General features: G+C 38.1%; 1 protein-coding gene across 4 annotated transcripts in view; it reads left to right on the top strand.

Moving 5' to 3' along the window:
• Positions 1-12370, top strand: part of RIPK1 (receptor interacting serine/threonine kinase 1) — a 41196-nt gene that overhangs the window by 26078 nt on the left and 2748 nt on the right. For all 4 annotated transcript variants that reach the window (XM_030314946.1, XM_030314947.1, XM_030314945.1 and 1 more), the window contains exons 7-10: positions 6979-7055; positions 8414-8504; positions 9372-9938; positions 11352-11504. In XM_030314946.1, coding sequence (XP_030170806.1) covers positions 6979-7055; positions 8414-8504; positions 9372-9938; positions 11352-11504 — 888 coding nt within the window. The remainder of the gene's footprint in view (positions 1-6978; positions 7056-8413; positions 8505-9371; positions 9939-11351; positions 11505-12370) is intronic.

Here is a 12370-nt window from a genome sequence, read left to right as displayed (position 1 = left end):
CTGACTGAGCCACCCAGGCGCCCCTAGTTTGTATTTTAAATTTAGGAGTCCATTTGCTCATTGCTAGAATATAGAAATATAGTTGTTTTTTGTTTTTTTTTTTGTATGTTAATCTTGTATCTTATGACTCTGTTGAACTCACTTATTAATTCCAGGAGTTTTTTAGGAGATCTTTTTTTAGATTTTCATGTCATCTCCAAATAGGGACAGTTTTATTTCTTCCTTTCTGATCTATATGACTTTTATCTCCTTTTCTTACTTTATCATATTGTCTAGAATTTCTAGCATTATCTTAAATAAGAGCAGTGAAATCAGATATCCTCATCTTTTCTCAGTATTTGGGGAAAGCATTTGGACTTTCACTATGAAGTATGATGTTAGTTATGGGTATTTAGTAGATACTCTTTTATCGGTTGAGGAAGTTCACCATATTTGTTCTTATTTTTCTGAGAATTTATCATGAATGGGTTTTGAATTTTGTCAACTGCTTTTTGTACATTGATTGATATGGTCATTATTTTGCTTCTTTAAACTGTTAGGATGGGGAATTAACACTGATTGATTTTTGAGTACCAAACCAGCCTTGCATCTCAGGAATAAAACCTATTCAGTAGTGGTATATGATTCTTTTTATTTATTGCTAAATTCCATTCGCTAGTATTTTTTAAGACTTTTGCATGTATATTCATGAGGATATCAGTCTATACCTTTCTGGTTTTTATATTGTCTTTTTTTTTTAATTTTTAAAGTCTATTTATTTTGAGAAAGAAAGCACAAGTGGAGGAGGGCAGAAAGAAGGGGAGACAGAATCCCAAGCAGGCTCCGCACCATCAGCACAGAGCCCAGTATGGGTCTTGAACTCATGAACTATGAGATCATGACCTGAGCTGAGATCAAGAGTCAGACGCTTAACTGACTATGCTACCCAGGTGCCCCCCTTTGTCTGGTTTTGCTATCAGGGTCAATATTGGCTTCATAAAATAAATTGACAAGTTTTTCCTCCTATTTTCTGGAAGAGAATGGATGTAATTGATGTCAATTCTTTAAAAGTTTGATAGAATTCTCCCATGAAACCATCTGGGCCTGGAAATTTCTTTTTTGGGAGTTAAAAAAATTTTTTTTAATGTTTATTCCTTTTTTGAGATAGAGAAAGAGAAAGAGAGTCTGCACATGCGTGCATGGGGGAGGGACAGAGAGAGAGAGGGAGACACAGAATCTGAAGCAGGCTCCAGGCTCTGAGCTGTCAGCACAGAGCCCGATGTGGGACTCAAACACATGAACCGTGAGATCATGGCCTGAGCCGAAGTGGACGCCCAACTGACTGAGCCACCCAGGCACCCCTCTTTTTTGAGAGTTTAAAATTGTGAAGTTAATTCCTTTAAAAGTATAGGAGCTATCCAGATCTGTTTTACATCAGAGTAGTATGTTTTATATCAGAGTAGAATACCAAGTAGCTTGGTAGTTCTAGTTGTGATAGTCTGTATTTTTTGAGGAAATTATATATTTCATTTAAGTTGTCAAATTTATATATGTAAAGTTGTTTGTAGTATCCCTTATTAGTATTTAGATATCTGCAGTGTTTGTAGTGATATGCCCTGTTTCATTCCTGGTACTGGTTATTTATGTCTTCTGTTTTCCTTTGTCAGTCTTCCTAGAGGTTTATCAATTTATTGATCTTTTCAAACAACCAGCTTTGTGTTTCATTGATTTTCTCTATTGTTTTTATGTTTTCTAACAGACCCCTGTTCCTTATCATTTCCTTTCTCCTACTTTTTGTTTGTTTTGTTCTTCTTTTTCTAGGTTCTTGAGATGGGAAGTTAAATTATTGATTTGGATTTGAGACCTTTTCTTTTTTCTAATATGTATGTAATGCCATAAATTTCCTTCTCAGCACTGCTTTAGTTATGTCCCCACAAGTTTTGATAAGTTCTTTTTTACTTTCATTTATTTAATTGCATTTAAAATTTTACCTCGAGACTTTCTCTTTGATCTATGCATTATTTAGAAGTATGTTGTTGGGGAGCCTGGATGGCTCAGTTGGTTAAGCGTCCAACTTTGGCTGAGGTCATGATCTCATGGTTTGTGCATTCGAGCCCCACATTGGGCTCTGTGCTGACAGTGCAGAGCCTGGAGCCTGCTTCAGATCCTGTGTCTCCTTCTCTCTCTACCCCTCCCCTGCTCACACTCTGTCTGTCTCTCACTCAAAAATAAAGATTTAAAAAAAAAAAAAGAAGTATATTGTTTAGTTTCCAAGAGTTTGGAGATTTTCCTGTTATCTTTCAGTTATTGATCTTCGGCTTGATTTCATTGTAGTCAGAGAACACATTCTGTGTATTTCAACCTTTAAAATTTATTGAGGCTTATTTTATGTCCAGGATATAGTGTATCTTGGTATATGTTCTGTGGACACTTGAAAGAAATGGGTTATTCTGCTGTTGTTGGGTAGGGTATTCTGTAAATCTCAATTAGATCCTGTTGATAATGTTGAGTTCTTTTATACCTTGTCTGATGTTTTTTCTAGTACTTTAAATCATTGAGAGAAATGTTCAAATCTCCAACTAGAATTGTGAATTTGTCTATTTCTGCTTTTCGTTTTATCATCTTTTGCTTTATAGATTTCACATCTCTGTTGTTTGGCACATGTATATTTAGGATCGCTGTGTCTTGATGGATTGATCCTTTATCATTATATAAATGTCCTTTTTTGTCTCCAGTAGTCATCTGTGCTCTGATGTCTACTTTTTTGGATATTAATATAGCCACCCTTCTTTCCTTTTATTAATGTTAACATGATACATCTTTTTCCATCTTTTTACTTTCAACTACCTATAATCAATTATATGTGAAGTGAGTTTTTTGTGACAGCATATACTTGGGTCATTTCTTTATTCTGCCAATGTCTGTCTTTTTATTGGTGTTTTTAGACCATATACATTTAATGTAATTATTGTTATGTTAGAGCTCATGTTTGCCATTTTGTCTTGTTTTCTGTTCTTTCTGTTTTTCATTTCTCTGTTTTCTTTTTGCTGCGTTCCTGTGCATTCTTAAACATTTTTAGAATCCCATTTGAATTTACTGACAATATTTTTGAGCATAGTTTTCCTAATGGATACTCTAGGTGTTATACCATCTGTACATAATTTATTACAGTCTACTAATGTTATTTTACCAGTTTAAATGAAGTATAAACACTTTACTTCCTTTACTTCTCTTTGCTTTCCTCTGTATATAATTGCCTTAAATATTTCCTCTACATACATTTATAATACTTTGACATTGTTACAGTTCTTCTTCAACTGTCAATCATAGTCTAGAAGATTCAAAAGGAGAAGGAAGGCCTATTGTATTTAGCTATATTTTTTATTACTGTGTTGTGGGGTATTTTTTGTAATACTACTTCTGACACCAAATGGGTCACAACTGGGTACTCTAGAATTCAATTAAATTCTGACATTGACTACCTGGAGATATTGTCAGATTCCACAGGTTTAAGGGCTTAGTCCTGCTGTAAGATTGTCCCCACTTTATATACCAGATGCAGATAGGGTGCCCAGGCTACCCACATTTCTGCCCCATCAAATACAAATCTGAAGGTCCTCATACTACCCCCTGAGGTTTGGTAATTCACTAGAACAACTCATAAAACTCAGGAAACATTTTGCTTACATTTACTGGGTTATAATAAAGGATACAACTCAGGAACAGCCAAGGGAAGAGATTTCATTAAGCAAGTTATTGATAGTGGGAGTGATGTGCCATGAAGCTCTCATGCCCTCTTTGGGCATGCCACTTTCCCAAAAATGTACCCACTCAATGTATTCACTAACCTGGAAGCTCTCCAAACCTTGTTGTTAACAGGTTTTCATGGAGGCTTAATTAGGTGGGCATTATTGATTAAATCACTGGTGGGCTCAATCTCCAGTCTCTGTCTGCTCACTGTAGGTCAGGGAGCTGTAATGAAAGCTCCAAGCCTGTAGTCATAGCTAGGTCTTTCTGGTGACCAGCTCCCATCCTGAAGCTATCTATCTTCTCCTCCCCATGCCTCCAGCCTGAAGCCATCTCATTAACATACAATTCTTACTGCCTAGAAGATCTTAAGGATTTGGGGAAGTTCCCTGCCATGAACCGGCTGAAACTGGGAAAAAGAACACCTATTTATTTTTTAGTTATACCATATGTGTTCTTTCTTCCTGATATACCAAGTATCTTTTTTTTTTTTTTAATCATTTCCTTCTTGTTTAGGAAGTTTCTTTAGCCGTTCTTTTAGAGTGTGTCTGCTAGGGACAAATTACTGCAGTTTTTCTTCATTTGAGAATGTCTTGATCTTCCCTTCATTTCTGAAGGATATTTTTGCTGGGTGTAGGATTCTAGGTGGACAATTCTTCTCTTTCAGGACCTAATAAATACTGTGCCACTTCTTCTGGCCTCTATGGTTTCAGTTAAGAAATCCTTTTTTCTTTCTTTTCTTTTTTTTTTCTTTTTTTAACTTACAGGTAAGGTATTTTCTGACTGCTTTCATGATTTTTTCTTTATCTTTCAGAGGTTTAATTATTATTCATTTTGGTATGAATTTCTCTGGGTTTATTCTGTTTGAGTTTTGTTTTGATTTTTGAATCTGTTAGGTCATATGTCCCTTGCCAAATTGGAGAGGCTTTCAGCCATTATCTCTTAGAGTACTTTTTTCAGCCATGCTCTCTTTTTCCTTTCTTTCTGAGATTCTGTTAATAGAAATACTAGAACTTTTGTTAGAGTTCCACTTGTCACTGAGGTTTTGTACACTTTTTTCTCAGTTTATTTTCTCCCTCTTGATCAGAGTAGTATATTTCTATCGTTCTGGTCTTTCAGTTCACTGACTTTCCTCTGTCCCTTTTATTCTGCTGTTGAATTTATCCATTTTGGTTTATTATATTTTTCAGTTCAAAAATTTCATTGAAATTTATTTTATATCTTCTCTTTCTTTGTTGAGGCTGTTTTTTCATTTGTTTTAAGCTTGTTTGTAATTGCTTATCGAAGCATTTTTATCATGGCTGTTTAAAAATCCTTCAGCAGGTAATTCTAATATCTCTAATATCTTCGTGTTGGCATCTATTGATTATGTTTTTTCCTTCAGTTTGAGATATTCCCGGTTCTTAGTGTGATGAGTCATTTTTCTATTGAAACTTATACATTTTCTTACAATGTTATGAGATTCTGGATCTTCCTTAAGCCTTCTGTTTCAGCTAGCCTTTTCTGACATGGCTTTGGCAGTGGAAGGATGACTGTTACCTTTTTGTGACAGGTAGAGGGAAGTCCAGGTTTTCTATTGAGCCCTGTTGACACCTGGGGTGGGGGGTGGGGCTTCTTTTTACTGGTGAGGGTGGAAGTTCCAATGGAGTCCACCTGGTCCATGGACACTGCAATGGAAGTGAAAGTTCTGACTCCCACTAGCCCTTTTCTGACACTTCTCCATTGGAATGAATAGGGGCACCTTACAACTACAAAGTAAGGGTGCAAGTCCAGTCTGCTCTGGTAGTCCATTGACACCACTGAGTGGAGTGCTCATTACCATCTGGCAAGAAGGAAAGTCCTGGCTTCCTTTTTGGCCTTCTCTGACATCACCCCGGTAGGGGTGTTGGTATACCCTGTTACTGTCTCATGAGGTTGGAAGTCTCAGCTACCTACCCGGCCTTTGCTGGTGAGGTTGGGAATGGAGCTACAGTATTTTCTATGATGTTTGCCTGGAGAGTGGTTATTGACTAAAGGTCTTTTGTCTTGCTAGGATGCTCTTTGCTTAGTCCTTTGGCTCAAAGGATCAGGCTTTATTTAATTAGGATTTTTTTTTTCCATTGGGTTGCCAGCTTCTTTAAGCCCAAGTCTGGGATCTAAGAGGCAAAAAGAAATCCTAAATGAACACATTGTCATGTCTTTCCTCAGATCCCAAAGTCCCTAGTTTGTCAGCCTTTGTCTTTCCTTCTTTCAGACTCTTTTTATGTTTGTTTTATATGTGATATCTAGGGGTTCTTGTGCTTAGAGGGAGAAATAAGGAAAAGTATGCCTACTCCATCTTCCTGGAAGTGAAAGTTGCCTTTTTCTTTTAAGGCTGACAGCGTTTCACTTTTTATATCAAATCACTATTCTGAGTATTCTATCCTATAATAATTTTTTTAAGTGTATTTATTTTGAGAGAGAGAATGTCAGCAGGGGAGAGGCAGAGACAGAGGGAGAGAGAATCTCAAGCAGGTTCCACACTGTCAGCGTGGAGCCCGATGTGGGGCTCAGATCCATGAACCATGAGATCGTGACCTGAGCTGAAATCATGAATCGAATGCTTAACTGACTGAGCCACCCAGGTGCCCCTATCCTAGAATTCTGATACCAGGGAGACAGAAACAAGGAGTCCACCCATCCTTGTTCACTTGGAGATTAATTTATACTAGATAGGGCTTTGTGCTGCAGTGAGAGAAACATGCTATTAGGCAATAGCCCTTGGTTTCTTTTTTTTTTTATTTATTTAAAAAAAATTTTTTTTAATGTTTATTTATTTTTGAGATGGGAGCGACAGAGCATGAGAAGGGGAGGGACAGAGAGAGAGGGAGACACAGAATCAAAAGCAGGCTCCAGGTTCTGTGCTGTTAGTACAGAGCCTGATGCGGGGCTCGGACTCACAAACTGTGAGATCATGACCTGAGCTGAAGTCAGACGCTCAACCAACTGAGCCACCCAGGCACCCCAATAGCCCTTGGTTTCTTGTGTTACCCTGTTCCTTCTTCTTCCACCTAGTTATTAGTCTTGCTAGTCTCTTTGGGTAAGTCAGAGATTTGGCATTTAAATTTTTATTTTACTGCTTTGTCCACAGATTAGGATAAGTAATTCAAAGATAATAGATTACTAATACTCAAATTTTACTTTAGGGTTGGCGTTAGCTCAAGCGGTTATTTCGCATATGGTTATTACTTTAGAAAATACTTAAGAAATTTATAGTATTGTTTCTTTACATAGGTATTGAAGAAAAATTTAGGCCTTTTTATGTAGATCAATTAGAAGAAAATGTAGAAGAGGATGTGACAAGTTTAAAGGTAGGTAATGCTCAAAACATTAACCTATCAAGGCATATATATTATCAATCTTGAAATTCAAAGCAATATAACTTGTTACTAAGATTTGAAGTAGGCTAGCTTAGTAATCACATGAAACAAAATTAGCAATTTTATACAGATATCATCAAGTTGGCATACTGGACCCATTCCTCCATCGAAACTAATGAAATGAGAGAAATTATATATAGCAATATGAAAACAAAAGCACAGCATCACTGGAATAGAATGGAAAGTACCACAGGTGGATCAGTCATTCTGAGGAATTCTTGAAAGATAGAAAGCCAACAGAATTAAATTTGCTAAGACATACAACAGGAAAAAAAAAACCAAACACTACCCCTAAACATAATGCTGAAAAAGTATTGGAGGAGCGAGCCTTGTGTCAACGTACCGAAGAAACAGCACGGTCACCTGGGACATCAACGATGAGATCTTTACTTGGGAACCAGGTTGTTGCAGTTTCAAAAGTTGGCTCCTCCCCCTGATAACCTTGTGCTAAGCAAAGGAGCAGCATCCACTTCAACCTGAAGCAATGAATTTGGTGTCTGGGCTATGACAAGGATTGTTACCAACAAGTAACCAAGGGAAACAAAGACCTTCCCTACATACACACCCTCAGGAAATAAGCTGCTAGCATAAGTCTTACAGCAACATACTATAATCATGAAGGCAAGACTACAGTAAAGAAAATAGGCAGGCATAAGGAGGTTTTAAGATAAAGATAAATTAAGAGAGTCAATATCCAGTGTTCCCCCATTGAATGGTCTTAGCACCCTTTGTGAAAATCAATTGCTCATACAAAGGTTTATTTCTGGGCTGTTATGTTCCATTGGTCTATGCTTATCCTTAGGCTAATACCACATTTTTTTTTATTAAAAATTTTTTTTAATGTTTATTTTTGAGAGAGAGACAGCGTGAGCAGGGGAGGGGCAGAGAGAGAGAGAGGGAGACACAATCTGAAGCAGGTACCAGGCTCTGGGCTGTTAGCACAGAGCCCAATGCGGGGCTTCAACCCACGGACGGTGGGATCATGACCTGAGACGAAGTTGGATGCTTAACCAACTGAGCCACCCAGGTGTCTTGAATACCACATTGTTTTGATTTCTGTAGTCTTGTAGTGAGTTTTGAAATCAGGAAGTGTGAACCTTCCAAATTTGTTCTTTTTTTTAAAGATTTTATGGCTATTTGGGAAAAAAGATTATTTTTAAAAAATATTTATTCCTTGTAAGAGCTATATGAAATTTCTACCTTTTGAAAAGACTCATTTTTCTTATAATAATTTTCTGGAACTATTTTCTACTGTTCACTAAAGTGTGCATTTACGCTCTTAATTATAGAAAGAGTATCCAGACCAAAATTCATTTGTGAAGAGAATGCATTCTCTCCAGATTGACTGTATAGCAATACCTCCAAGCAGGTCAAATTCAGGTAACATACTATGATTGAAAGTACTTTATTCAGTCATTCATTCATTCACTCTATTTTCTAAAGTAACTATTCATGACCGTATAAGAAACAGAAGACGCTATAATATTTAACCCCTGCCATAAGGGAATTTATAATATATTTGGGAGGGAAAATACATATATTTGAAATAGTAAGCAACCTTGCGTTCACCAAAATCATAAAGCATCTTGAACATATATCTGATAGGGAGAAAGTGACATCAGGACAAAGAGAGGACATATGTGGAAACATAGTCCTTGAGAAGGTCAGGGATAATGGATTCAGAGAACAAGCAGAGAGGTTGGTCTCAGATTCAAGGAGGGTACTTTTTTCCATTATAACAAAAGGGAAAACAGACAATAGGATATTGAAACCACTTAATTGCTATCTATTTTGGGGCAAGTTAACCTCTTGTAAACTTGTAAACTTTGATGGCAAATCATGATAATAATTGCTCCTATTCTTACAGGGCTTTTAAAGAATAAAAGAATCCATGGAAAGTGCTTAGCACCAAGCCATTACTATTCCTTTTGTCCAGCCCTGCCTCATACCAAGGAGACACCCACCTTCTCTGTTGCAATACAAGTCCCTTTCTTCCTTGGTCATTCCTGTGACAATCATATTTCTGTTGCTTGTTAAAATTTCTCTAGTGCTCTCTCACCACCAGGCAGGGGCTTCACTTTATTACCTATATAACTTGTAGGAAGAGGACCATCAAGTAAATGCTTTTTGATTTGTTCTCAAAGTTTTCAGTATGTTCTGAGGTACATATTTATGATGGTGCTCAGGTTTTATTTTACTTCTTATTGCTTTATGAAACTCTTTCCAATGTTGATCTTTTGTTCTCAGCCCCAGAACAGCCCAGTTCTCTGCACAGTTCACAAGGACTTGGGATGGGCCCTGTGGAGGAATCCTGGTTTGCTCCCTCCATAGAGTACCAGCAGGAGGAGAATGAGCTCAGCTTGCGGAGTAAACTCCAGGAGGAAGCCAACTACCATCTTTATGGCAGCCGCATGGACAGGCAGACAAAGCCACTCAGACAGAATATGGTTTATAATAGAGAGGAGGAAAGGAGACGAAGGGTCTCCCATGACCCGTTTGCACAGCAGAAACCCTATGAGAATGTTCAGAACCCAGGAGTAAAAGGCATTCCTTATTCCAGTGCAACCGGTCATGGTAATGCAGTACACCAACCAACAGGGCTAACCAGCCAACCTCAAGTACTATACTGGAACAATGGATTGTACAATCTGTATGGTTTGGGAGCAAGACCATTGGATCTGGGAACACCAAGTCCAAGAGTTTGGTATGGACCAAATCCAAGCCATATGCCAAGTGTGCATAAAACTCCGGTGCCTGAGACCAACCTACTGGGAAACACACCCACCATCCCATTCAGCTCTTTGCCATCAAGAGGTAAACAGTTTTTTCAGTTACAATCTAAACAATTAAAATTTCTGAAAATAAAGCAGCCATTAGCTCTGTTGTAGACTACCAGGTAACAAGGGTGAGTTGTTCGCAGTCTTCAGTTGCCAGATGCAGTTTGTAGCCATGGAATAGTCTCCATCACACCACTTGACCTCAGTCTGGGTAGAATTCATTGCACCTGCCCACAGGTGTTGGGTTACAGGTCCTGATAACTGGTAGGCATCTTCTGCTCTAACGTTCATCACAGTGGTCCCATTATCCTAATCCCTGATGGAAGTGAAGGTCACTACTTGTGTTCTTTTTCTTGCTTGCTGTTTTCTGAAGGTAAGAAGTCTTAGATATTTTTATTTCTTATCTTATATAGGCCAAAGACAACCATTTGTGGTGAAGACCATAGTGTTGGGCTACCATCACCACCATTTATCTCCACAACTCTTTTCATCTTCCCAAACTGAAACTCTGTACTCATCAGGCACTAACTCCCCATTCCCTCCCACCCAGCCTCTGGCACCCACCATTTACTTTCTTTCTCTATGAACTTAACCACTCTAGGTACTTCATATAAATGGAATCATACAGTATTTGTCCTTTTGTGACTGCCTTACTTCACTTAGCACAATGTCCTAAAGGTTCATCCGTGTTGTAACCTGTGACAGAACTTCCTTCCTTTTTAAGGCTGAATAATATTCCATTGTCTGTATATAACACATTTTGTTTATTTGTTCATCTGTTGACAGACACTTGAGTGGCTGCTATAAACATGAGTGTGCAAACATCTGTTTGAGGCCCTGCTTTCGATTCCTTTGGGTATACTCCCAGAAGTGAAATTGCTGGATCATAGAGTAATTCTGTTTTTAATTTTTGAAGAACCTCCATACTGTTTACCACAGTGGCTACACCATTTTATATTCCCACCAGCAGTACACCAGAGTTCCAGTTCATCCACATCCTTACAAACACTTGTTATTTTCTATTTTTTGTTTTTGTTAATGGTAGCCATTCTGATGGATGTGAGGTTGGTTCAGCTACATTTTAAAGAAGAAAATTTCAAAGAGTGGCATAGGATAAATAACTTATACATCTGGAGTAAAGCCCTGCCCTCTTACCATATTGTATCTATTTCTCTTGCTTGCTTTTTTTTTTAATGTTTATTTATTTTTGAGAGAGGGAGAGAGAGAGAGAGAGAGCGCGTGCACCTGAGTGGGGGAGGGGCAGAGAGAGGGGTGGGGCAGAGGATCTGAAGTGGGCTCTGACTGTAGAGAGCCCAATGCAGGGCTCGAACTCATGAACTATGAGATCACAATCAGAGCTGAAGTCGGACACTTAACCAACCAACCACTCAGGTGCCCCTCTCTTGCTTTCAATCTAGATATACTTACCTGTATATTCCTCTCTATTCAGATGAGTCTATAAAATGTAACATATACAACAGCGCTGGCATTCAGGTTGGAGACCATAATTATATGGAGATTGGGGGATTGAATTCAGCACTACTGGAAAGCACACACGTGAACTTGAAAGAAGAGCCAGCTTCTAAGTACCAAGATATCTTTGGTAAGATGCCCTTAAGGATCCATTGCCTAGCAACCTTGAACTTTCTTCCTTGTTTAGAAGGATCTAATGGAATCTGGAAATTTCTCTGATTATTCTCTCTGAAAATTGCCCCGTGTTTTCTCTGTAATTTCCATATAATTCCTTTGTGATTTATTTATATTTAATATGGGGATGATTACAATATCTAACTCATGGATTTGTTATGAAAATTAAATGAGTCAATATGGATAAATAGCTTAGAACACTGCCTGGCACATAGTTAGGTCAAGTGTTAAATACATCATCATCAATATTACTACTCAGACCTAGGAGAGATAGCTCCTTCAGGTCTTCATCAAGAGGGATTCTGTAAAAGAAAGAAGACTATGCCTTCAATAGCACCTCTGTAATAAAAATAATAGGGCTTTCTCTTACAGCTTTCCACTATGCAGGCTCATAATATTAATCCCAAAACACAACCTGGGAAAAGGAGTCACAAGGCTAAAACAATGGGATTTAAGAACGTAGCTTAATGATTAACTCTAGGATTGGCAAAACTTTTCTATCAAGGGATAGATAGTAAATATTTTAGGCTTCACTGGTCCTGAGGTCTCTTTTGCAACTACTCAAGTGACACTGTAGTACAATAGCAGCCACAGATAATATGTACACGAACAGGTATGGCTGTGCTCTAATAATAGGAGGTTCCTAACTTTTGGGCTGACAGAGGTACCTTTGAGAATCTGATGAAACCCAGGATCCCTCTCCCAGAGAGGTATTGACAAAATTTGACAAATATCTTGGGAGGTTTTGGACTGCTGATGTCCAGGGATGATGACAGAAGCTGCATTGTGGGAAGCGGAGGAAAGAACAGGAGTTGAGGGGTA

Source organism: Lynx canadensis, chromosome B2 (genome assembly GCF_007474595.2).
Source record: "Lynx canadensis isolate LIC74 chromosome B2, mLynCan4.pri.v2, whole genome shotgun sequence".
NCBI classification, from domain to species: Eukaryota; Metazoa; Chordata; class Mammalia; order Carnivora; family Felidae; genus Lynx; species Lynx canadensis.
The sequence above is the reverse complement of the archived record's forward strand: the minus strand, read 5'-3'. Positions and strand labels throughout refer to the sequence as shown.